Below are 23,180 nucleotides of genomic sequence, written 5' to 3' on the forward strand. Positions count from 1 at the left end.
GCTATGTTTTTCCTCAAAATGGTTTTCAAGTCTGGCTGTATATTGCAATCTCCTGGGGGGCTTCTAAAACAAGGTGTGCTCAAGCCCTCTCTCTGGCCCCAAGTTTGCACAAGTACAGCAGGCACCTTTCACATGGAACAGAATGGACTTGTGCTCTGGGAGGTTGTGGGCCCTGAGGGATGAATATGTTCTATGGTAAATGTACTCCCTGAACTTGTGCAACTGTTGTGACCCTGCAGCCAGACCAGTTAAATCTGAATCTTTGGAGGTGGGGCATCAGTGCTGATATATTTTTAGAAGCCTCCAGGTGATTTTAAAGTTCAGTCAAGGGTGTGAACCACAACTGTAACCTGAACACATATCTGGGTCTACACCAATACAAGATGAGAAATTACAGCAATTGAAGCTAACGTACCAAACGACTACAGTTATCTCAGATAAAATCTTCTGTCAGGAAGAGTGAGTGTGGAATCACTGACCCCTCCATCTGTGCTTTGCACTGTAGTGTTGACTAAAGATATTAAAATGATATCTATGAGTACCTTCATTCTTTAAATATGGCATCAATGATACTTAATAAACTATTTCTTCAAAAAATGTGGATTTTGTATAAATGTGTCCAGCAAACATTTTCACTTAGGTTTAAACCTTCCATAACTGGGTAGTTTTGGGTATTGATGAAAGCCATGCCTATCTCTACATAGGATTCTGTTCTCTCAATTGTCAGGAGACTATTTCAGCCATTACAACAAGAGAGAAGAAAGGAAGGAAGGAAGGAAGGAAAGAAAGAAAGAAAGAGAGAGTTGGAAAGATGGCAGAGGAAGAGCCAAGAAAAAAGATCCCTTTGGTTTCAGAAAAACCTCCTGAAAAAGAAGTCTTATCAGGGCCTGAAAGCCACCCAGGCAAAGCAGGCACTTTTGCAAAGGAAGGAGCAGAGGAAAGAAAAGAGATCAAGTTTAAGCGACTAGAATGGTTCCTACATGATTCCTGGCGGCAACTACGTGACAGGGTGCGACTCAGACGACTAGAAGTGAAACCTCATGGCTTAGAAGTGCCAGGTAAACATTCCTGGGCCTTTGTTGTATGCATCGAAAGGATTAACGGGGTGAGTTTACTGGTGCAGAGGACCATTGCAAGACTTCACCTGAATAAGATTTTCAGTGGTGTCTTTATGCAAGTAACCCCTCAAACCATAAACACGCTTTGTATAGTGAAAACTTATGTGACCTGGGGATTTCCAAATCTGAAGTCTGTTCAGGAACTCATCTTAAAATGTGGACAAGCCAAGGTCAAGAATAAAATCATCCCTCTGACAGACAACACAGTGACTGAGGAGCACCTGGGGAAGACCTCATTCACGAAATTGCCTTCCCGGGGAAGACTTTTCAGGTTATCTCGGGGTTCTTGCACCCTTTCCAGCTCTCAGTGGCCCGTCACGCTACCAAGAATAGAGTGGGCTTCCTCAAAGAAGTGGGCTCATCTGGCTGTCAAGGTGAATGCATCAATCAGCTCATCCGGCAGCTGAACTAAAACCAACATATCTGAAAGCACAGTGCATTTGGAAGCATGTGTTTTTGTTTTATGGAATTGTTATCCAGTATCTTCAAGGAAGATTATTTTCTGCTGTATCTTCAGAAACTGGAGAGGAAGGGTCAGGGCAAAGATGGGGATGTTCAGGGCAGGCACTTTTCATCCCACTTCAGTTCCAAGAAAACGTTCTTGTGTGTTTTCTGCAAAGACTGCAGTCCACCTCTGAAACCAGCAAAGGACTTGTGCCATGGAGGAGGGAGTCATGTTTTATCACACCTATCCTGGGATTTAATGTTGGTGAATGAATGAATACCCACACATGAATACAAGACAGCAGTGGACCAGGCCCAGGGGCATATTGAACCTGGGGTATCCAAAGGCCTTGTTTTGGAAAGAACTTGAAATACAATTAGAAAGAAGTGCATTAAAAAAAAGAAAGAAAGAAAGGAGGAAAGGAAGGAAGGAAGGGAGAGAGAAAGGAAAGAAACAGAAAGGGGGAGGTAGGGTGGGAGGAAGGAAGGAAAGAAAGAAAGAAAGAAAGAAAGAAAGAAAGAAGCAGAAAGAAGAAGAAGAAGAAGGAGAAGGAGAGGGAGGGAGAGATAGAGGGAGAGAAGAAGGAAGGGGAAGGGAGGAAGGAGGGAGAAGGGAGGGAGTAGGGAGGAAGGAAGGAAGAAAGGAAAGAATACTGAGGACATACTTCATAACTAGTCCTATTATAGGCAACAGCTTGCCAGATTACAAATGATCCACAACTAATAGATTTCACAGATCTCAACCATATTTGATTTACGCATTATGAACTGATAGGACAGTTAAGATAGCAAATGTCATACTGTAAAAGAAAGTTTAGTTACCACGAATTATGCAATCTCACACTCTCCTATAAAAAATGAGATAATAGGGAGACTTAATTCACTGTGTTAGAAATTCCCATGAGGGGAATGTACAAGAATATCAGGTTAAGTAGTCATTTTTGAACTTTAATACTGAGCAAAGGAAGGATCTTAAGCCAATGAAAGTACCCAGACTAAGGAGTCTATTGTACACAATTGAGATATAACTCATTTCTATAGTAAAAAGTCCTTACCCAATCAGAACTCAATTTTACCAAAATCTCTTGAATTGTGATGCTTTTCCTGTTGTTTCCATAATCCTATGCTTATTAAAGTAATTAAATTGATAAGCATATTTTTAGTAGAGCTCTTGTAAGAAATTGATGAGTTGTCACAATACTTGAAGACTTCTTTGACTCAAAGAAGTTTTAACAAGCAGATTATGTCCAATTACAGTAAGACTTCATTGTTAATATCTGAGAACTCCAGCAACTCCTGCCAATCATAGTGCAATATCTTATGGGACTATTCCGAGTCTCTCCAACTGTACAGTTTAATTTGGCAAAATGTCAAGCAGCAAAATATCCAAAAAAGTGCAATTTTAGCATGAAATTGCTAGAAGACATGCAGACCAACCCATGAGATGTGCAGATCTATGAAGCTGGTTTTTGTTTTGAGTCTCTCAAAGGAGGATGCTGTGGGTTAGATGGAGCCTACTCAGTGGCTGGGATTGAGCCCCATCATGTCTCACTCCTGTTCAGAACTTTCAAAAGTTTCTGGCTGTCCCAAATTCTTTGAATCGCATTCAGGGTCCAACTGAGGTCCCAAAGGACCTTTTCAGTTTTAGCTCTATTTCCCTATATTAAACTAAACTTTGGCCAAACCAGACTACTCATCATTTCAAGAAACTGTTGAACTTTCTTGCCTATGCAATTTTGTGTATCACCATCTTTTCATATGCAAGGCAGTCCCTCTCCATCCAACAAAATTCTATTCTTTCTGGAAAATCAGGTGAAATGCCACCTCTCTTGTGATGCCCCATGATTTTAATTCCTCTCTTGCTTGAACTCCTATTGTGCTTTGTTCTTCCTGTGTCTAAACCCTCCATTAACTCCTTGAGGATAGAGAGTGAACTTTGTATATGACATTGGAATAAAACAGGTCTATATGTTAATTCTGGCTTTTCCACTTAATATCTTTGTGACTTTGGACAAAGGAAACTCCCTGAGCTCCAACTGACTCATCTGGAAATTGGTTACAGACGACTAATGTACGCTTTAAAAGGTTCTTATAAAATTATATAAGATAATGTATGTAAAGCAGCTAAAATAATACTTGACATACAAAAGATGCTCAACACATATTAAATTCCCTCTTTATTCCCCTTGTCTGAATGTCATGTAGTACTTACTAGATATATCTTGAATGAATGAATGAATGAACGAATGAAATTGTCTGAGTCAGATCTAATAAGAAAGAACTGGCAATGTATGTGTTGAGGATTCAACTACGACACTCCAAGGTAATTATTTTAATAAGTCTTACAACTATTCCTATCTGTAACCTTTTTCTCGCTTTATAAAGAAAAAATATAAATAAGTATTTAAACATTTTAGAAATCAGTAGTTTCAGATTTTAAGACAAAAATATGAAAGATGGAAATGATATTTCATTCAGGGTAACTTGCATTATAGGTTAACAGAAATGTGTACATCTCTAGTGGAGTATATAACATATCCTAAAGACATAAAAAGAACCTGCAATAAACAAACCATTTTCAATAATCACGCTGTTGTTGGTTGTGTGGTGTTGTTATTCTGAGACTACTGTGTGTGCTGTGGGAGAAAGCAAGTGAGTGGTTATGCTGTTGCACTAAGAACTAGGATTTCTGGCAAAGGAAGAAGGAGACACAGACATGACACCAGTGAGGTAAAGCACAGCTTTGGAGTCCTCAACCTGAACTGGAAATATATAATTCACAATACCTTTTTTTAAAAATTAATTAATTTATTTATTATTATTTTTTGGCTGTGTTGGGTCTTCATTGTGGTGTGTGGGCTTCTCTTGTTGCAGAACACGGGCTCTAGGCACGCGGGCTTCAGTAGTTGTGGCACGTGGGCTCTGGAGTGCAGGCTCAGTAGTTGTGGTACGTGGGCTCAGTAGTTGTGGCTCACGGGCTCTAGAGCGCAGGCTCAGTAGTTGTGATGCACGGGCTTAGTTGCTCCGTGGCATGTGGGATCTTCCCAGGCCAGGGCTCGAACCCATGTCCCCTGCATTGGCAGGTGGATTCTTAACCATTGTGTCACCAGGGAAGTCCCCACAATATCTTTTTCCTTAAGAGAGAAAGAAATTCTAGTTCTATCCGCTAAAAAGACTTAGAAACAATGACCAACCCAGTAGCAATAAGCATACTTAGTGTTCAGACTGTGGTTTCTAAATACAGTGACCTACTAGAAGAAAGTGGAGCTCTTTGGAGAAATAGATGATTCCATCTGGGGCAGGAAATACACAAGATAGCCTGGAACACTGTCACATCAGAAAGCTAGGACACTATCAGTGACTACAGGGGCATTTCAAAAGAACTCAGGAACCAGTTGAAAGAGGCTCTCATTGGCCAAAAATAGGACAATTTTGAGCATTAATAAGCATAATTACTACAACAGAATGAAGCACATCTATATTTTTTAAATCCATTAGTAAATTATGATAGTAAAAATTAGCCCAATCAGTTATCTTTGGAGGGTACTAGGGAATCAACTAATAATTTTAAAAACAGGTAAATAAAGGGAAAGAATGAAACATATATCCTACTTTTCTTACACAAAAGTACCTCCGAGTAACCAGATAGTCAATGGGGGGAGAGTTCTTTTTATAGAATTATTTCAACTAATAATCAAAGTTATCATTTTGCAACTCCCAATGAAATAATAGATCTCGGCAATAATCCTCAATGACAGTTAATATCATAAAAAGAGAGAAAACTAGACATCACTCATAATGGAAATAAACATCGATACCTAAGAAGTATTCTTGCCCCTGAAAATTAAAAAAAAAAAAACAATCAAACCTGAATCAGATCAAGCCTCTAGAGTTAACTACCAATTAACAGAAATATAAGAGAGTGGGAACATGTTAAATGATTCCATAGAAAAGGAATTACCTAAATCCAGACTATAGGAAATCCCATGGAACAAATTACTTGGTTTCTGTAACAAACCAAACAAGCAGCAGAAAGAAGAAAAATGAAGGTGGAACCTATGGATTAGAAGAGACTTAGGAGACATCGACCACATCCACTGATTGCATTGTTTGACCCTTACTGGAATCCTGCTTTACACAAGAAAATTGTGGAGGAAAATGCAGCTTGGAGGAAACTGGAAACATTTGAAAACTGGCGATATATTGGATATGATATTAAGAGATTATTGTAAAATATTTTAGGAGGAATAATATATGACTATAATATTATTATTCCTCCTAATATATATACAATATATATATCTCCTTACCTTTTAGAGATACACTAAAATATTTACAAAGGAGATGATATAAAATGATATGATGTTGGGCATTTGCTTCAAAATAATCTTGGCATAGAGGAGTGACTGGGGTGTAAATGAAGTAAGCCTGCCCAAGGATGAAAAATTCCTGAGTGATGAGTATATAGGAGAGTTCATTAGACTATTCTCTTCACTTTTATATATGTTTGAAATTTTCTGTAATAAAAATTTTATACCATATTTAAAAGCATCTAATATACCAGGCCATACTGAATTTTACAGGCTCTAATCACTTAAAGTAGGGATAGACAAAGTTCACATAGCTGATGAGGAGGAAATATATTCTGAAATCCTACTTCCTTGTACTCTACTGGTTTTCAAGTAATGTTAGATATTTTTCTTAGAAAATTTCAGTGTAGCTTTATTTGGTTTTCCATGATGAAGTCTTCCTTCATGATTATTAAGTAAACCAAATCACAGTCAGTCCTCGATATTGAGCTCCTGGAGAAAAGGGGCCATATCTTACTTTTGTATCCTCCATAGTTTATATATAATACGGCTACCTGTTGAATGAAGTGTTACCTAAGGAGTCAATTAGAGCATCTGTAAAGTATTAAGTGAAACTGATGGAAAGTCAAATGCATAGGAAAGGGAACCCGGAAGAACCAACCCTGAGATCTTGAAAGGGGCAGTCAGGGAAGTGAAACCTTTCTAGGCTACGTTATTAGCAGGCATGGGAAATCGTAGATAGAGAAATTTAAGTCATAGTGGTTTTTGGTCACTACAGTGCAGAGAATAGTGCAGTAATTCAGCGCTATCCACTGATTTTCTAAAGTCATTGTTTCTAATCCTGTGCTACTTCCTCAAGCTCCCTTTTCACACCAGGTCTTCCCGCTTTGAGCCTCCTACTTGAGTGTGACAGTGTACCCCCTGGCAAGGGTTTTACGGATTCCCTTCTAAAACCCTGCTCTTATCTTCTCCTGAAGACATGTCCGGTGACTTTGCATCAACTACAAGAGTTTCCACCAGAAATATTTGTCTCTTCTTCATCTGACCCAGAGGTACTCAACTGTACCTACCACCCACTGCTCTCCGAGCGGATTCCTCTGCCCTGTGAAGTCACTCTCCCCACTGTCCCCAATGGGGACAACTGCCTTTGTTCACATGACTTCTGTCACCAGAAATGCCCTTCTCGCCCCTCCTGTCTCTTCTGACACTACAAATCCTTCAGTTTCCAGCTCAGTTCATCTCTTCCAGGCCTTTCCTGTCTTCTACCCTATGAGTTCCTACAGCTTTCTGCATGTGTTACTTATCTTGGTGCTGTACCAAAACTTCCTTTTTCTGTGACTTAATTCTTTTGTATGTTCATCTTAAAATCAAATACATCTACTCAGTAAACATTTATTGGATACCTATTATGTTCCAGGTAATAATAGGTATTGGGTATTTAAGGGTGAATAAGATATTCTCTTGGTTTTCAATACAGTTAAGGAGATAAAATACCAAGTATATTAACTTTAAAGTGAAAGTGTGTGCTTTAAATAACAGATTGGGCAACAACAGAAGACACTTCAGAAGGCAGTGCATGACTAACTGCCCGATGGTAGAAACAATGCCCTCTCCTTCTAGGCCATTGTCAGTCATACTACAGGGTATGAGCCCAGCCTGCTTTGGTCAAGATACCTAATGGCTTCTCTGGAGCTGCAGCAGGTCTACTGCAAGAGGAAAGAACATGAGAAGCTTATTCTGTTAGCTGTTATTATTAGCTGTTCTGATGAGCAATTCCCAATAGTGTGGTATTGATGTGGATGTTATACACACCTATCTAGCATACAGCAGATGATGAGTATTAAAGCAAGAGCTCTGACTCACCTGAGTTAGAGGTGAGAGGCAGCCACCTGCTGTAATACTCTGCATTACTCTTATCACTCCCTAATATTTTTCTCCATTCTTGATTTCTTTGTTATAGTTTGTCTCCTCCTACTGTCCTCTCCCCACTCCCCACTACAATGTAAACCCTATAAGGGCAGAGAGCTGCTAAGTCTTTTTCATGCTCTATCTCCAGTGTGTAGAGTGCCTGGTTTACAGTAGGCACTCAAGACATGCTTGCTGATTGAATGAAACTGCTAGGCTATTTAAATAAGGGCTATAGTCGCAAACCAGGAAGTGCCTTTTCATGTTCCCAGTGGGGTGAGGTCTACTCACCATGCAGCATCAATCTCTCCAACATCACTAGCACAGAGTTTTTTCACCATAAAGGAGGCATCTTTTAATTAGGGACAGCAGGGGACATAGAACTACTATATTGTACTATTCCATCAGGTGACTGGAAAACATATGAGTCCTGGGTCCAGAGGCTGAAACTTCAATTTACTTTACTTTCCTGCTTGTGTCCTGATCTTCGCCCTTCTTGGAAAATTTTAAAAGAAAGGCCTTTGGAGATGTAGAAGTGAAAAGTTTTAATTTAGTTCTGCTTAATGTCATATAGGGCATCAGAAAGAAGCAAGAAGGAAATTCTGAGTAATCTGCATATTTGGTACTTCACTATGGAGTCTGAGCTATTATGAAAAGATGAAAGAAATTAACATGTGATTTTAAAAACAATTCAATATATAAGAAAAGAGGACAGCTCAATGAAGCAAAGTTATTACTAAAGTAATCACAACTTATGTTATGGCATTACAGTTTACAAACCTCTCTCACATCATCTAACTCTTCCTACAAATCTAGACATTACTGATTCAGCATTTGGTTCAGGACATTTTGTCAAAGGCTAGGCACTTCTTCTTAGGTGCTGGAAACTATGAGAAGTTCACAATTAATCACAATTCTAAAAGGGTAAGTGCCATGAGGAGAGGTAAACAGAGGGTTATGGGAACATACTCAAGGTTCACTCACCCAGACCGCTGGGGATCAAAGAAGGCTTGTGAGAGGAGAAATAGGTGCTGAATCATGGATGAGTAGGAATTAGCTGGAGAAGAAGACAGAACAGGGCAGGTCCAATGGCTAGGAAGCTGAGAACACAGGGTGCACCGGAACCTCAATTAATGAAACTTGTATGAGTAAGAGATGGATAGAGACCAGTGGGGCAGCCACGAGAGGCAAGGCTGTACATCAGCCCAGGGTGGAACCAGAAGGACCTTGAATTCCATGCTAAACAGAGATCTGACACTCTGAAGACAATGGGGAGACACTGAAGGATTTCAAGTAACGAGGAGAGATGATCAGATATGCCGCTACTCTTAGTTGCTTATCAGTGGGAATCGTCATCTTCTTCCTAAAGAATCCCAGTTTTTCTCACACATCAGGAGGCTACATTTTCAGGGGGGACTGAGCTCTACCCTAGACCCAGGAAGTAAAATTTGATCAACATAATCCAATTTTGGTAATTCTACTCCATTGCCGCAAACATGGCCAATGAAATTGAGGAAAAATCTGCTTTGGAGCTTCTGGATGAGATTGTCTTACTGTTAAAAAGGACTGGCCATTATAGACATTCTCTCTTCCACTACTGCACTATGTGTGAGAATTTGTTGCCTGGAACAGCTGCAGCCATCTAGGGACCATGGCGAGACAAGCCTGAAGGCAGAAGTCAACATGCTGAGGATGGCACGGTGGAAAGATGGAAAGAACCAAGGTCTGTGATGTGCTTGATGATTAAATTAAGCATTCTGTAACCATCCACTCGAGAGCTCTTTTTAAAGTATATTTAAAAATCCCCTTACTACTGTTCTAAGTTGCAGCTTCTGTGATATTTTGCAGCCAAAAGCATCCCAATTGATAGTCTCACTTTTATTCTTTGTTTCTTTTTTTAAAATTTATTTTATTTATTTTTATTTATTTTTACATCTTTATTGGAGTATAATTGCTTTACAATGGTGTGTTAGTTTCTGTTTTATAACAAAGTGAATCAGTTATACATATACATATGTTCCCATATCTCTTCCCTCTTTCGTCTCCCTCCCTCCCACCCTCCCTATCCCACCCCTCTAGGTGGTCACAAAGCACCGAGCTGATAGTCTGACTTTTAATTTAGAAAGTTCACTTTGGAAGCAGTGAGCCAGTTAGATGGAAGGGAACTAAGAATGCAGGTTGATATGTTAGTAGGAGGCTGCTATAGGAAAATCAGTGAGTACTCCTGAGACAAGGTTTATGGGGTAGAGAGAAGGGAATGGACTTTAAAAATAGGAGGAATTTGGAGTAAACAGGACTTGAGAGTATTTGGTTCTATGTTCCGGATGATTGTGTGGTTTCTGGAAGGTGGTGCCAGTCAATGAGAGAGGGGACAGAGAAGGAGGAGGAATGCATGTGGGGCTTGGTGGTGACCATACCTATTTTGCATATGAGATAACCAAGTCTCACTCACTAGTCTGTATAGACTGTGAGAGTACAGATCTTGTCTATCTTCTCTACTATTGATTCCCAAGTGCCATACAGCAGACGAGTAATAAGAATGCTTAATAATCAATGTGTGAGGCTGAGAAAACTTACATCATTTGCCTTAGATGGCCCATGAAGTTCAAAGTTGCGAAGCCAGAACACACACTCTAATTCTTCCCAACGCACTGTCTACCACTTGCCGAGATCATCAGCAAAAGATTGTCTCTCAGATTCTGAAGCAGAGGAAGGAACTCTTTGGTAGATATGGAATCATGGTGGGCTCACTGCCTCAGGTCACATTAAGAGAGCATCTCATTTTTTACATTAATCTATCTATCTATGTATCTATCTATCTATCTATATATATATATATATTTTTTTTTTTGCGGTACGTGGGCCTCTCACTGTTGTGGCCTCTCCCGTTGCGGAGCACAGGCTCCGGACGCGCAGGCCCAGCGGCCATGGCTCACGGGCCCAGCCACTCCGCGGCATGTGGGATCTTCCCGGACCAGGGCACGAACCTGTGTGTCCCACATTGGCAGGCGGACTCTCAACCACTGTGCCACCAGGGAAGCCCTATCAATATATTTTATAGAAGAGTTCCTAAAGAAAGGTGTTCAAGAAGGATGCATTAAGGACCTCTGAGAACCATGAATTGTATCTTATTACTGACATGTTCAGAATGAAATAGATTCCTGTCATTCTAACCTGGAGCTTATAATTGGAGGATCAGGCAAAAGTTTAAGGTTGAAAGCCTCTCTGCTATCTGGGGCCAATAGAGACAAACCTAAATCCCTCTTGGACTCCTTTGAGTCATGCTCTTGTATTACCTTTGACAGAGTCAGGGAACAAGAATTTTGCCCCTTTACGTGGTAAATTATCTATGTGTATTATTGCACTAATGTACTAGAAAACATTACTCAGCCTCTTCTCTCAGTCTTTACTCCTGTAAATAAATAATCCTAATTGCTCTAGCCTCCTTAATTTATGTCATTCTTCCATCTGTCATTTTTTCTATCTTTGTGTCTTTTTTCTCAGCATCCTTTCTTTTCTCCACAATCTTAAGCTGAAGGACCCAAAACTTGTCGGGAAAACAATTACTTCTATGTTTCTGTTTTTTCTCTTGTGAGATTTACAAGAATTTAAATGTTTCCCAAAATTAAACTAAGAGCTACAGGGGCTTCCCTGGTGGCGCATTGGTTGAGAATCTGCCTGCCAATGCAGGGGACAGGGGTTCGAGCCCTGGTCCGGGAAGATCCCACATGCCGCGGAGCAACTAGGCCCGTGAGCCACAACTACTGAGCCTGCGTGTCTGGAACCTGTGCTCCGTAACAAGAGAGGTCGCGACAGTGAGAGGCCTGCGCACCGCGATGAAGAGTGGCCCCCGCTTGCCACAGCTAGAAAAAGCCCTCGCACAGAAACGAAGATCCAACACAGCCAAAAATAAATAAATAAACAAACAAATAAATAAATTTATATTTAAAAATTTATATTAAAAAAAAAACAAAACTAAGAGCTACAGAGGAGGCAAAGAAGTAGAAAACATTGACCTTGATCTCAAAGAACTGATCACTGAGTACAGGAGGCAGGATGCACGGAAATTCCTAGAAACCCAAGAATGTTTGTGTGTGATTCAAGTGAGAGACTGGGGGCTACAGAAGCGTTTTAGAAATTCAGAAAGGCAACACAGCACCAGGGTCTGTTAAAGATGGATTTGCGATCACCAATGAATATGGAGTGAGACTTAAAGAACATTTAGGATTTGGAGGAGAAAATAGGAAGGCGTATGGAAGGGGGTAGAAACGGGAGAAGGCTGGAGTATAAAGGTATCTGGAACAGAGAGTTTATGTGGAAAATACATCTGTTATTTTTTTAACTTTTCCCCCCAAAGCCTTATACTTATGTTGACAGTTATCCTGTCCATCATGGACATCACCTAGATGGATGAAGGATATCCTATCTCCTCTCCAAAGATGATCCTTTCATAAATTTATCTATTTGGCTTCTATAATTTATGAAAATCATGTTGAATTTTAATTCTATCTGTGCTCTTAATTAGTATTTTGATATTGAGTATACATGAAACATTAAAAAAATTGGGGCTCAGTCATCAGACTACAGAAATTTGATAGGCCAAGGACATGGTAAGGGCTCAATAAATATTTATTAGTTCAATGGATGACAGGAAAGAAAAAGAGAAAGAAGAAAGGAAGAATGGAGTGTGGAAGTATTTCTCATTAATTTTTCAACAGTTAGGTGAGCAGTTATTTAAATCATACTTCATTAGTATCTTGAATTCTATCTTCAGGTTTAACTCACTGTAACTTACCATATCTTCAAGAATTCAGAGTACACAACTAGTATATTTTTATTTCCTTTTTCAGATTAACTATGGTTCTCCATCTTTTTTCTAGAGAAGTCCCTGAAATTTTCAATGGGTAACAAGAGTTATAAACAGTTCCATTATTTCTTCCAGGAAGAGCCCAAACTTGAAATATCAAAAGATAGCTTCAATAATAATAGGGGAAAACAGCGATAATTTGGTTCCATCTTACAATACTCTAAACGAAATAAAAAAGAATTCCAGGAAACATTAGTTGCAGTCTAAATGAACTACCAAGTTTATATAAACCTTCCTGATCTACAGAGATAGAGAGGGGAGTGGAACAAAGAATGCGAGAAGAAATAAGTAATTATTTACAATAACAAACTCCTTTCCCCCGGGGTAAATTATTCTGGAGCAGGAATGAACTGAAATCCTTTGCATAAGCAAGAGCTGAGTAAGATAAACATTTCAGACACTGCCATAGATTTGGAAGACCATCTCAGCATTCCAGACGCCCCTGTGTTGTTGCATATTGTGGGAAAGGGGCCACCAGCCTTGAAACCAAAGTGGCCTGTTCTCAGGGTGACATCTACACTTAAGAGCCGGAGAGACTTGGGCAAGTCATTTGGTCCCTCTGAGTCCGTTTCTTCATCTGAAGAAGAGGAATAATTGCACTTACCTCTTAGGATTGTTGTACAGATCAAACAGACAGTGTCTTCAAAAAGCCTAACAGTGTGTCTGACAACTAGTTCAGTAAATTAGAACTCGCATTAATGCTGAAGCAACCACAAGGGGGCTCAAATTCCCCACAGCACTGTGGCAAGAGGGGAAGCCTTCTTTACCTCTGTGAAGACAATCAAATCAACTTGTTAATTCCAAATAGAACCATTCTTATGGAGTATCTACATGGAAGGAGTAAAGCTAGAGCCGATTCTCTTTTGTTGATCCAGTGCAACGGAAGCAAAACTAGCTGGGAGGAGGCAGCACACGTTTTGTTCTACTTCGGTCCAGGCTTCAGTTCCTCACGTCCCCTTTAAGCGCCCCCGGTCTTCACTCGAATTCACCCACAATCCGTCAGTCTTTTCCTCACCTCTATCCCCAGCAAACTTACTTAGCTTTTCTGAAATTTTAGGAAGATTCTTATTGAAAAAGTTAAGGGTCAGGAAAAATCTAAAATTCAAACAAAATCGCTCTATAGGACTTAAAGGGCAAACTCCCTTCCCCTAGACCTTGATCATGATTAGAAACGTATATGTAGAGAGTCTCGTGTCTGTCTAGATGACCCACGGCACTGAAAATGGAAATGTTGTTTTAAGATATTTCACAATATGGGCTTCCCTGGTGGCGCAGTGGTTGAGAATCTGCCTGCTAATGCAGGGGACACGGGTTCGAGCCCTGGTCTGGGAAGATCCCACGTGCCGCGGAGCAGCTGGGCCCGTGAGCCACAACTACTGAGCCTGCGCGTCTGGAGCCTGTGCTCCGCAACAAGAGAGGCCGTGACAGTGAGAGGCCCGTGCACCGCGATGAAGAGTGGCCCCAGCTTGCCACAACTAGAGAAAGCCCTTGCACAGAAACGAAGATCCAACACAGCCAAAAATAAAAATAAATAAATTAAAAGAAGGCTCAACATTAAAAAAAAAAACCATATTTCACAATATGGTTAAAATATACACAAACCATTGGAGAGAATTTAGTTTCTTGTCTTAGAATAAAGAAGATCTCCTTCTATTTTTAGTTATGAAAGATTATTAGCAACCTTAACATCTAAAATATGCTTTAATCTATACTATCTAAAGAATGAGCTTTTAAAAAAGTTTAAATCCATATAGTATGCTATTGGTAAAGTCTATTTTGCAGGCTAAAAAAAAAAAAAAAAGCTGGAGTGGGGTGGATCTAGAGAGACTTTTTTTTTAAACCTGTGAAATGTTTTGTAGCCATAGAAATGGTTTTGGAAACCATAATTTTAAAACTATTCAAAAGCTGGACTTCCTGTTTGCATAATACAAGTACAGAATAATTTGCAAATAGATTCTTTAACGGTGTTTTTGATTATGGAGATAATGGTGTTGAGGGAACAACCCCAGGTCATAGAGGTCTAATATCAACAATAACCCTTCCTCGTGGCCAGTCTAGGGCAAATTTGTGAAGTACTATAAGTTTGTCTTCTTTAGGACTGCTCTCCTTTCTAGTCCTGTAAGCGCCAGGCCTATTCCTATTACATAATTTCATCCCTGCCCAGGACTTGTCTTAAAAATATCAACCTGATGAATCACTGATCAGGGTAAATTAGTTTATGTCCAACCTCTTAAAGTAGTCTCTGCATTAGGAAAATATGATTAGCAAGAAGTACCCAACCTCAAAGAATAAATCACTAATGGTAAAATTTCAGATACCATGGATTTGGGTAGGGAATTATTTGGGTCAGAGAACTTTCTGCAGCATAAGACTAGAACTAGAAGGATATTAGTAGTAATAATTGCATTCTACTCTATTACATAAATTTTGGTCAGGAGATCATTTGTGCTACAATTACCAGACCCCTGTTTAAAACAAAAAACAAAACAATTTCTAGGCACAATCCTAGAGTCATTAAATCAGAATCTCTTGGAGTGAGGAACTTATACCTCAGAAAGAGAAGACAGATGGGTAAATAAATAAAAGGAGTATTATTATCCCAATATTGGAAATCATCAGATTATACCTTGTGGACAAAGCTAAGGGTTTCCATATTTTAAATGACCTACAAGTATCTACTGCGGCATGTTAGAACAGAAATTTTATTTTAAATTGGTAGCTCTATGTAAAGAACCCCAACTTCATCTATTGCTCTTACCAGGTACTCCAGCTTGGATCCAGAAGTTAATGTCTGTCCCTTCTCCAGCTCTAAAGACCTGTGTGATATTGATGGGCTGCAGCAGGCACATGACCTCCTCCACGATGGCCCTGGCCTTGTCACTGCCAGTGAACTGCAGCCCAGAGGGTAAGAAGGTCCCCAGGTCAGACTCCATCACGAGGCTGTAGTTGGAAATATTTGCCTGAACAAAAGAGAGAAGTGTTTGGTTCATATTTGTTGCTTCTCTGCTTTCTCTTTGGAAGTTATCAAAAAAAACAATAATCAAATACTTTATCTCCTCACCAGTTGTTGCCAAAGCACATGTTGCTCTGCTCGACTTAGGATCCAGTCTGCATATTACCTAACAGTTCTGAGATGCAAAATTACTCATCTTGGGATCTGCCAAATTTGAGTTGACTTGGAAGGTTTTTTTAAAATTCAGTGAAAATAAATATAAAACTCCATATTAAAATTACTCAATTATTGCTACTAGCAATAATATTCATTCTTTCAACCAATTTTCTTAAGCATCTACCTTGTACCAGGTACAATTCCTTTTATATGGTGGGGACCTCTGGATAGTATTAGCCATGCTTAGACAAAAAAAGGTGTAACCTGTGGGCCTATTTCTCTGCACCTCTTCCCCCTAGATGGATATTCTATCTTATTTTAATTATGAATTCTGTGAAGGCTTAAAGGCATCAAACTGACAGGTGTGTCTTGGGTTTCTGATTCCATTGTTGTGCCATCTGTCGAATCCCCAGGGAGGGAGGTAATAGAACAACACATGAAATGCTGTTCTCTCTGGGGTACAGCTGTAGCATCTAAACCCTGGCAACTCTGCCAGGCCACTAGTGTGTAAACTTTTTCCAGATAAAGTCTGGTAAGAAAGCACACAGTGATTCCCTGTAGCCAATATGGTCACAGCAAGAGCTTAGAATATAAGAGCCTCTCACCAGACTGCACAGCTAAATTGCCACACTGCCCTAAGACTTGCAAGTTTAAGGTCCTTCAAACTGGCCTGGCCATCTATTTCCCAGGACCCATTCACTTCTTCCAGACTGACCATATACTACCTCGGTTGAGTTATTCCCAAGCTGTCATCCTCATTATTCACCTAGTAAAAATCAATAATAATATTTTTACAGTGCTTTCAGAGAGCTTTCATATTTACAATCTCCTTTGATCTTCTTCCATAATCCATAAAGTAGACGGAGCAGTTTTATGGTTGATGCTGTTTTATAGAAAAGGAACTGAGGATCAGAGAAGTCAAGTGATTTGCTCAAAGTCACACAGTTGGCAAATGAGAGAGCTGGGTCTGAAATTCTGTGCTTTCCAAAACTCCACCCTGCCACCACTAGCACGGGAGGGAGTAAGTAGTAGGCCATGCTTGTTCTGAATTAGAATGATTTTTCACTTACAACAGAACAATTTCAGGGTTGCATACATTTTTTTTTCTGTAAAACAGATATGCTTTTACAATGACTTCCTAACTATTGCCATGGAAGGGTACTGTTGTTACAAGGGCAAGAACAGTACCCTTCGTTTCTAAAGGAGGACGTTGCCAACATTTATAGGACTGAACTTCATGGCCCTGGGACGTCATTTTGTTGTTGTTGATGATGATCAGACTTCTAAGGAATTTCTGTCTTCATGGTGATTATCAGAGAAAGACCCAAGGCATTGATGATAAAAAGGACCACCTCTGCTTTCAGCTGTGGCTACTGCATGGCGGTAGCATCATCAGAGTTAATAACATGCAAAATGTTTACATTAATGTCTTATATTCGGGGCTCGTTCAACTAGCACATCGGTGCTAGGTGAGCAAGTTGACATGAATTTGGCAGTCTTAACCCTGTCCCCTTATGTGCCGGGCTGCCCCCCGCCCCAAATTCTCTCCCTGCCCTGTAAAAATGAGAAAAGAAATAACATAATATATCTGCAAATAAAAACAGTTGGGTAATGTATGTGAGGATTCCCATATTTCTGGCAGATCCCATCCTTCCAACAAGAAAATTAGGCAATTTGCTCCTAACTATATAAAATTTAGTTAAAAGTAGAGCTAGTCAGTACTTTGGCCATCAGCCTGGTGAGATGGGCACAGCCCTGGACCCACTCGACTCCATTCCTGACTCAGCAACTGACATGCTAGGGCTGCTGAGGGGAGTGACTGGCCTCTCCCTCTGTCTCCAAGTCATGTCGCCTTGGCCTCTGGCTTCTCCATTTGTAGGCTGGGACAAATGCTCTTTTCCAGGCTTGAACAATGAGCCTGGACATATGGAGCTTTGAGGGTCTTCAAAGGAAAGACATTTGTAGACCAAAAGTGAAAGTGGTGTGCGAGTTGAACTTGTCAGGGCTCCTAACAAAATATGCATTAAAGCCTTCTTGACCCTCTTCAACGGCAAATGAACAGATGTTCCAGGGACAGGGCACCCCACGCTTTGTGAATGGTACCGTGCAATGCCAGGATGTTAATGGGAATGTTGAGAATAATGTAAATAAAGGAGATTTCAAAGGTGCCAGACGCTGTCTATGTGGCAGCCTTTTTAGCAGAGTGATAACAAGTATGTGCTCTGGGATTATTCAGACTGGGTTTGACCAACAGATGAACCAATCATGGGCTCTGTGACTCTGGACAGTCTGTGTAACCCCTCAGTTTCTTCTGCCATGAAATGGGGATAATACTGGTACCCAATTCATGGAGTTGTAAGAAAGAGTGCAATGTAGACCCCAACATATAATGAGCACTTGATCAATAGTTGCTGTTACTGGTCTTACCACTAAACATCAGTACCTCTCAGATTTTCAAGGATGGTCTCCATATAAATCATTCTGTTAGCTGCTTACAATGATCATATGTAGCATTTTTGCAGGGCTTCCTACATGCCAGACACTGTATGAAAGGCTTTACAGCTTATCCCATGTAATGTTCCCAATCATTCTATAAGTGCCACATGTCTCATTTCACAGATGAAGCAACTGAGGTTTAGTCAGGTTAGCTAACTTTCCCAAGGTTACCTAGCTAGTGAGTGGAGCAGCCAGAATTCAAACCCGGAGGTCTGCCTCCCCAAGCCTGTGTTCTCAGTCCCTCCAATGCCCTGTCTGCTGATGCTTGTTTCCAGCTGTCGGGCCACAAGTCCTCACTTCTAATCCAAAAATACAAAGACTGTAGTGAAACAGATGTATAGAGTTTAAAATAGTTTTGCATGATCACAATACAAGGTCCGATTGGACAGAATTTATTGTCCCTGCTAACGCAGTAATTTGATTAAGCAAAGAGAAGAACGAAACAAAAACAAAAACAAGAACAAAACCCTTGGTTCGCCATTTCCTTCCAACTAGGAATAGAAAGTAAAGCAATAAAACATCTTTTCAACCCAAATTAGACAGGATATGCAGATCTCAGTAAACCGGAATTCTGGCGTAGGCAGACACAAGTTTGATCTCTATTCATGTAGAATTTTAATAGCTGCTGCTATCACGATGGCAGCAGTCTATTGTTGTCTATTTATATATAAACATCTCCATATGTTTTCAATAAAGAACTAAGAAAACAAACCACCCACCGCCCATGACACCGTTTTTCTCCTCATTTATGGAGTCATTGTCTAATCGTTAGCACATGGCCAAAGAGCTTGGAAAACAAAATGTCTCTGCACAAAGAAACAGGAATGAATAAGTCGGGTCACTGGGCTGTTAGAACTGCTGCTTCTCAGGAATGTGTGGCCACAAACACGTTCCTCACTATGTCATCTCAGTCATTGGGGACATACTCAGTGTAGATTTGAAAAGCTGATTATAGCTAGTGAAGGCAGAGCAGGGCCATGCTGGTTTCAATCAACCCACTTCAGCACACAAAACAAAATATCCATCCTCCTGGTTATAGGATGTAGGGAGAAACCTACTACTAGAGATTGAATGCTTTATTGCTGAGATAACCTGCACTGATTGAGGCAAACATATAGATGAGGAGGCTGAGAAGCTCAGTGACAAGCTCAGATATTATCTGTAAACGCTTCACTCTGCTCTCTTCATAAAGAGAAACATCTCTTTACTAGGAGCCATGGAAATTGTCCTTCTTTGCCATGTAACGGACATAATGTGATGCAGAGAAATGTTCCTGGCTATAACCTCTAGGTTGGGATTGCCGGATTAGTTAGTATCTGCTCAGGGTTGAGGATTCATAACTTTGTCCTGCGCTAGAATCACATCCTATCACCTCTTTTCCTTTTTTTCTTTTTTTTAAGCGTCAGCTTACTCTGCCAAAGAACAATTTGGTAACCATTAGCCAGTTTTGGGAGCAACACAAGATTAGAAAGTAGAACCATGTTTAAAATACATATTGCATGTTTTCAAATGCTTCCTTCCTAATCTAAACACAGGGATGATGTTTGTGTTCTGTGCTTTTATAAAATTCCAGATAATTCTTCTTCAGAAATATAGACCCAAGTTCAACATTTCCTTTCCTCCCAAATGCAGCTTCTTGTTTCAAAGCTTTTATTTTCTCCTAACCTAGGTAACCTGTCTTTGGTTTTGAACTAAAATTGCAATCCCCAAAATCAACTGACGAGGAAGAGACTCCTAATTATTCGAATTAATCACGTAGCCTCCTCAGTTCAATCTTCAAAGAAGTAAACGGTTCCCGCCCACTCTGCCCCCGACACAGGGCAATCAGTCTCGGTACCATTTTCCCGCTCCGGTAAATGCTAATATTTTACAGATGATGGTGGTGATGCTATTTGGTCAGGTGGTAGGCTCAAAAACGAGTTCTCAAAAGGAAATCATCCTATGAGACCATGTGCTGAGTTGCTATAATCATCTTCTCCAGTGCTGCCAGTGACCCTGGAATTCACATTTCAAAGGGTGTAACTGGAGCGGGGATGCTTCACGGAACTTTAGCTCAAATCCCTATTATGATGGGATATAGGGAAAGAGGTTTCTCCCTGCTGTGCAAAACCAAGAATAGGTTTTACTTTCTGGTCAGGTCTACCCCGAGGTTCAGACTTTTATTTCTGGCAGTCTCCAGCATTCAGTTTTGAACAGCCCTGGGGACCCAGGGGAGAGCCAGGAAAGGCATGATGACAAGGTGGAGTGCCATAAGTTATTTTTGTTTGACAGCTAAACTGGCTGTGGCTCGGGGGAATAGGCAGTCTTGGGTAAGTTACATTAGTACGAAAATCACAGACACCTATTGTGGTTTAGTCACCATGCTGCCGGGAGATGGGACAGAATAAATGGCTTCCAGAGATCCCTTTCCAGCCCTGTCATTCTCTGCGTGTGCACAGAAGGTTTCTCTTGTGAGACAAACCTGTGTTTTCAGGCAATCCAATTTTCACAGGGTTGTTCGAAGCACTCTAGATCTCAGTGAATTCTCCTCTTGAGCTACTTAAGGTCCGTGGATAGCCCTTAAACTTATGGAAAACACACGATCCCTCTCTAAATGTCACTACAGTAACAATAGTGAGTCAGAAGGCTGAAAATATGGCATAAACCTAGGCTAAAAGAAATAAGAATTTTATTTATATTATATAGGAATTATGACTGTATTTACATTTCTTTCAGGAATAAAAACAATCCAACATCCAGGGTATTTGGTAGACAGACTTAAAAAATGGTTTATATGGCAGCTTGTTGTCAATCTCAGCTTTTAATTTTATTCCTGCATGTTGAAGCAACATAATCAATAGTTGGAATCAGTGGGACTCAAAGTCTCCACAATTAAATTTTGATTCCTTTAACATAATACATTGCCCCAGTGTTTCATGTTACTAGTTTCATATACATTTCAATAAGCAGTTATAGAAGAGACATCTCCAACACAGCTGGCTTTGTGAAAGCAGCTGTCTCTGCCTTTTTCATTCTCTATCCCTCTCAACCTCCTCTGTCGCATGGTATCCCCCTGTCTCCTCTTGTACCCATCATGCTGCTATCAAAGTGTAAGAACTAAATTGTCTAAAAGAGGATCCCTTCCTTTGTTTGACCTTTCTTCTTTGACACTGTTACATGCTTAATAAACATAAAGACATGTTTCTTGTTTTTGATGGTGGGGTCTTACCAGCCAGGACAGTGCTTTCTGGTTGACTTCTAATCAATCCCCTTCTCTTGACTGGGAAGACTACAGCAGCCTCTTTAAATCCCTAGCCAAGGTTATAACTGAAAGGAGTTCCTCTTCTTATGAGTAGATAGCTTATTTCTTTTAAAAATATAGTACTTATGGGGCTTCCCTGGTGGCGCAGTGGTTGAGAGTCCGCCTGCCGATGCAGGGGACACGGGTTCGTGCCCCGGTCTGGAAAGATCCCACATGCTGCGGAGCAGCTGGGCCCATGAGCCATGGCCGCTGAGCCTGTGCTCCGCAACGGGAGAGGCCACAACGGTGAGAGGCCCACGTACCACAAAAAAAAAAAAAAAAAAAAAAAATACAGTACTTATTTTCTTGTCCTGCAAAAATAGGCTACTTTATAATCTGGAACTGAAATATTCACTCAGTCCTAGGGCATATCATATTACAACACAATTCATCATCAATTCTCTTTTCTCTATAGCCAGTAGACAAGCACTTAGAGCATTTTTGGATTATGACAATATCCTCAAATGCTTTACTTGATCAAGCACTCTTCACTACTATTAGTAAAGATGCTAAACACAGCTTTAGAAATCATTTTATTTCCTTAAACGTGCCTTCTTTTCTCTCAAAAGCACAATAGTGGGTCTGAAACCTCATGAAAAACATGAGGAGCTTCAAGGCTCTGGTTCTACTCAAGGTTTCACGCTCTACCTCTCCCCTCGCCTTCCATTCCTAACACGCCACACCCCTATCTAAATAATATACTGCAATGTTGCACTTTATTCTATGTGTCCTTTATACCTACTTTGCTCTTGAAAGAATTCAAGGCTTCCTATTAGATACTAACACCATATTTTAAAAGTATGTAAACTCTTGAGAACCAAGAAAATGCCATGAAGGCAGGGATCAAATCTGTGTGGATCTCTGCCATACCTGTAGCTTAAATAACAAAGCTCAGCACAGGGTGGGTACTCAAGAAATATTTGAGGAGAAAGAAAGTCACAGCTGGGAAAATTTGACATGGTACCCTAACTGCAACTTGAAGATATAACTGTTCTAGCTCGTGCTACCAAGGGAAGAGGGAAGAACCATGTACTATGAAGCTCTCATTATCTAGGAAAAGAAAGGATACCACTAGCTCCTTGAAAAAAGCAACAGTTTTCCCAGCATTCCATTCTAAGAGGAATTACCACATGGTTCTTTCTATGAGGAACATTGAACATAATAAAGAACAAAGTCTCCAATAACAGTTTTATAAAAGAGGCAGAAATATCTTTCCTAGCACTATTTCCTAAATATTGATCCTCAATTAAAGCCAAAAGCAAAATATTAAGTGATATTTCAGTAAAGATGTTTCTTTAGGAAGTAAACTGTATTTATTTAACAGTTATTGAGACTGAAGCCAAATAGGAGGACCATACATTCCTGTTTGCCCTGGGCAGTCCCAATTTACATCCTTTGTCTTGGTATAATTATTAATGGTGCCTCCTTTTTCTATCCTACTCTCAAATATCAATTGTCTCTCGTAGAATTTTTGTAGAAGTTAGCGAAAAATTCAAGATTGAGATCACTTAGCACTACATTGTGAATATTTGATGGAGCTGAACTTGTCACTTGCTTACACCTGCCGATACTTTCTTCCCTTGGCTTCTGGGACCGTAGACTCTCTGGTCTCCTCATGCATCACTGGAAATGGCTTCTCATTTGTTGGCTG

General features: G+C 40.2%; 1 protein-coding gene and 1 pseudogene across 2 annotated transcripts in view; one reads left to right on the forward strand and one right to left on the reverse strand.

Annotated features, from left to right (window-relative positions):
- CPQ (carboxypeptidase Q) overlaps nt 1-23,180 on the reverse strand; it is a 508,335-nt gene that overhangs the window by 83,216 nt on the left and 401,939 nt on the right. The window contains exon 7 of the mRNA XM_082601612.1: nt 15,403-15,604. Coding sequence (XP_082457738.1) covers nt 15,403-15,604 — 202 coding nt within the window. The remainder of the gene's footprint in view (nt 1-15,402; nt 15,605-23,180) is intronic.
- Nucleotides 806-1,530, forward strand: LOC309791948 (large ribosomal subunit protein uL30-like; annotated as a pseudogene). The gene has a single exon. The product of its transcript is annotated as a large ribosomal subunit protein uL30-like (transcript).

This window comes from Mesoplodon mirus (assembly GCF_964341445.2).
Source record: "Mesoplodon mirus genome assembly, chromosome: 16".
Lineage (NCBI taxonomy): Eukaryota > Metazoa > Chordata > Mammalia > Artiodactyla > Ziphiidae > Mesoplodon > Mesoplodon mirus.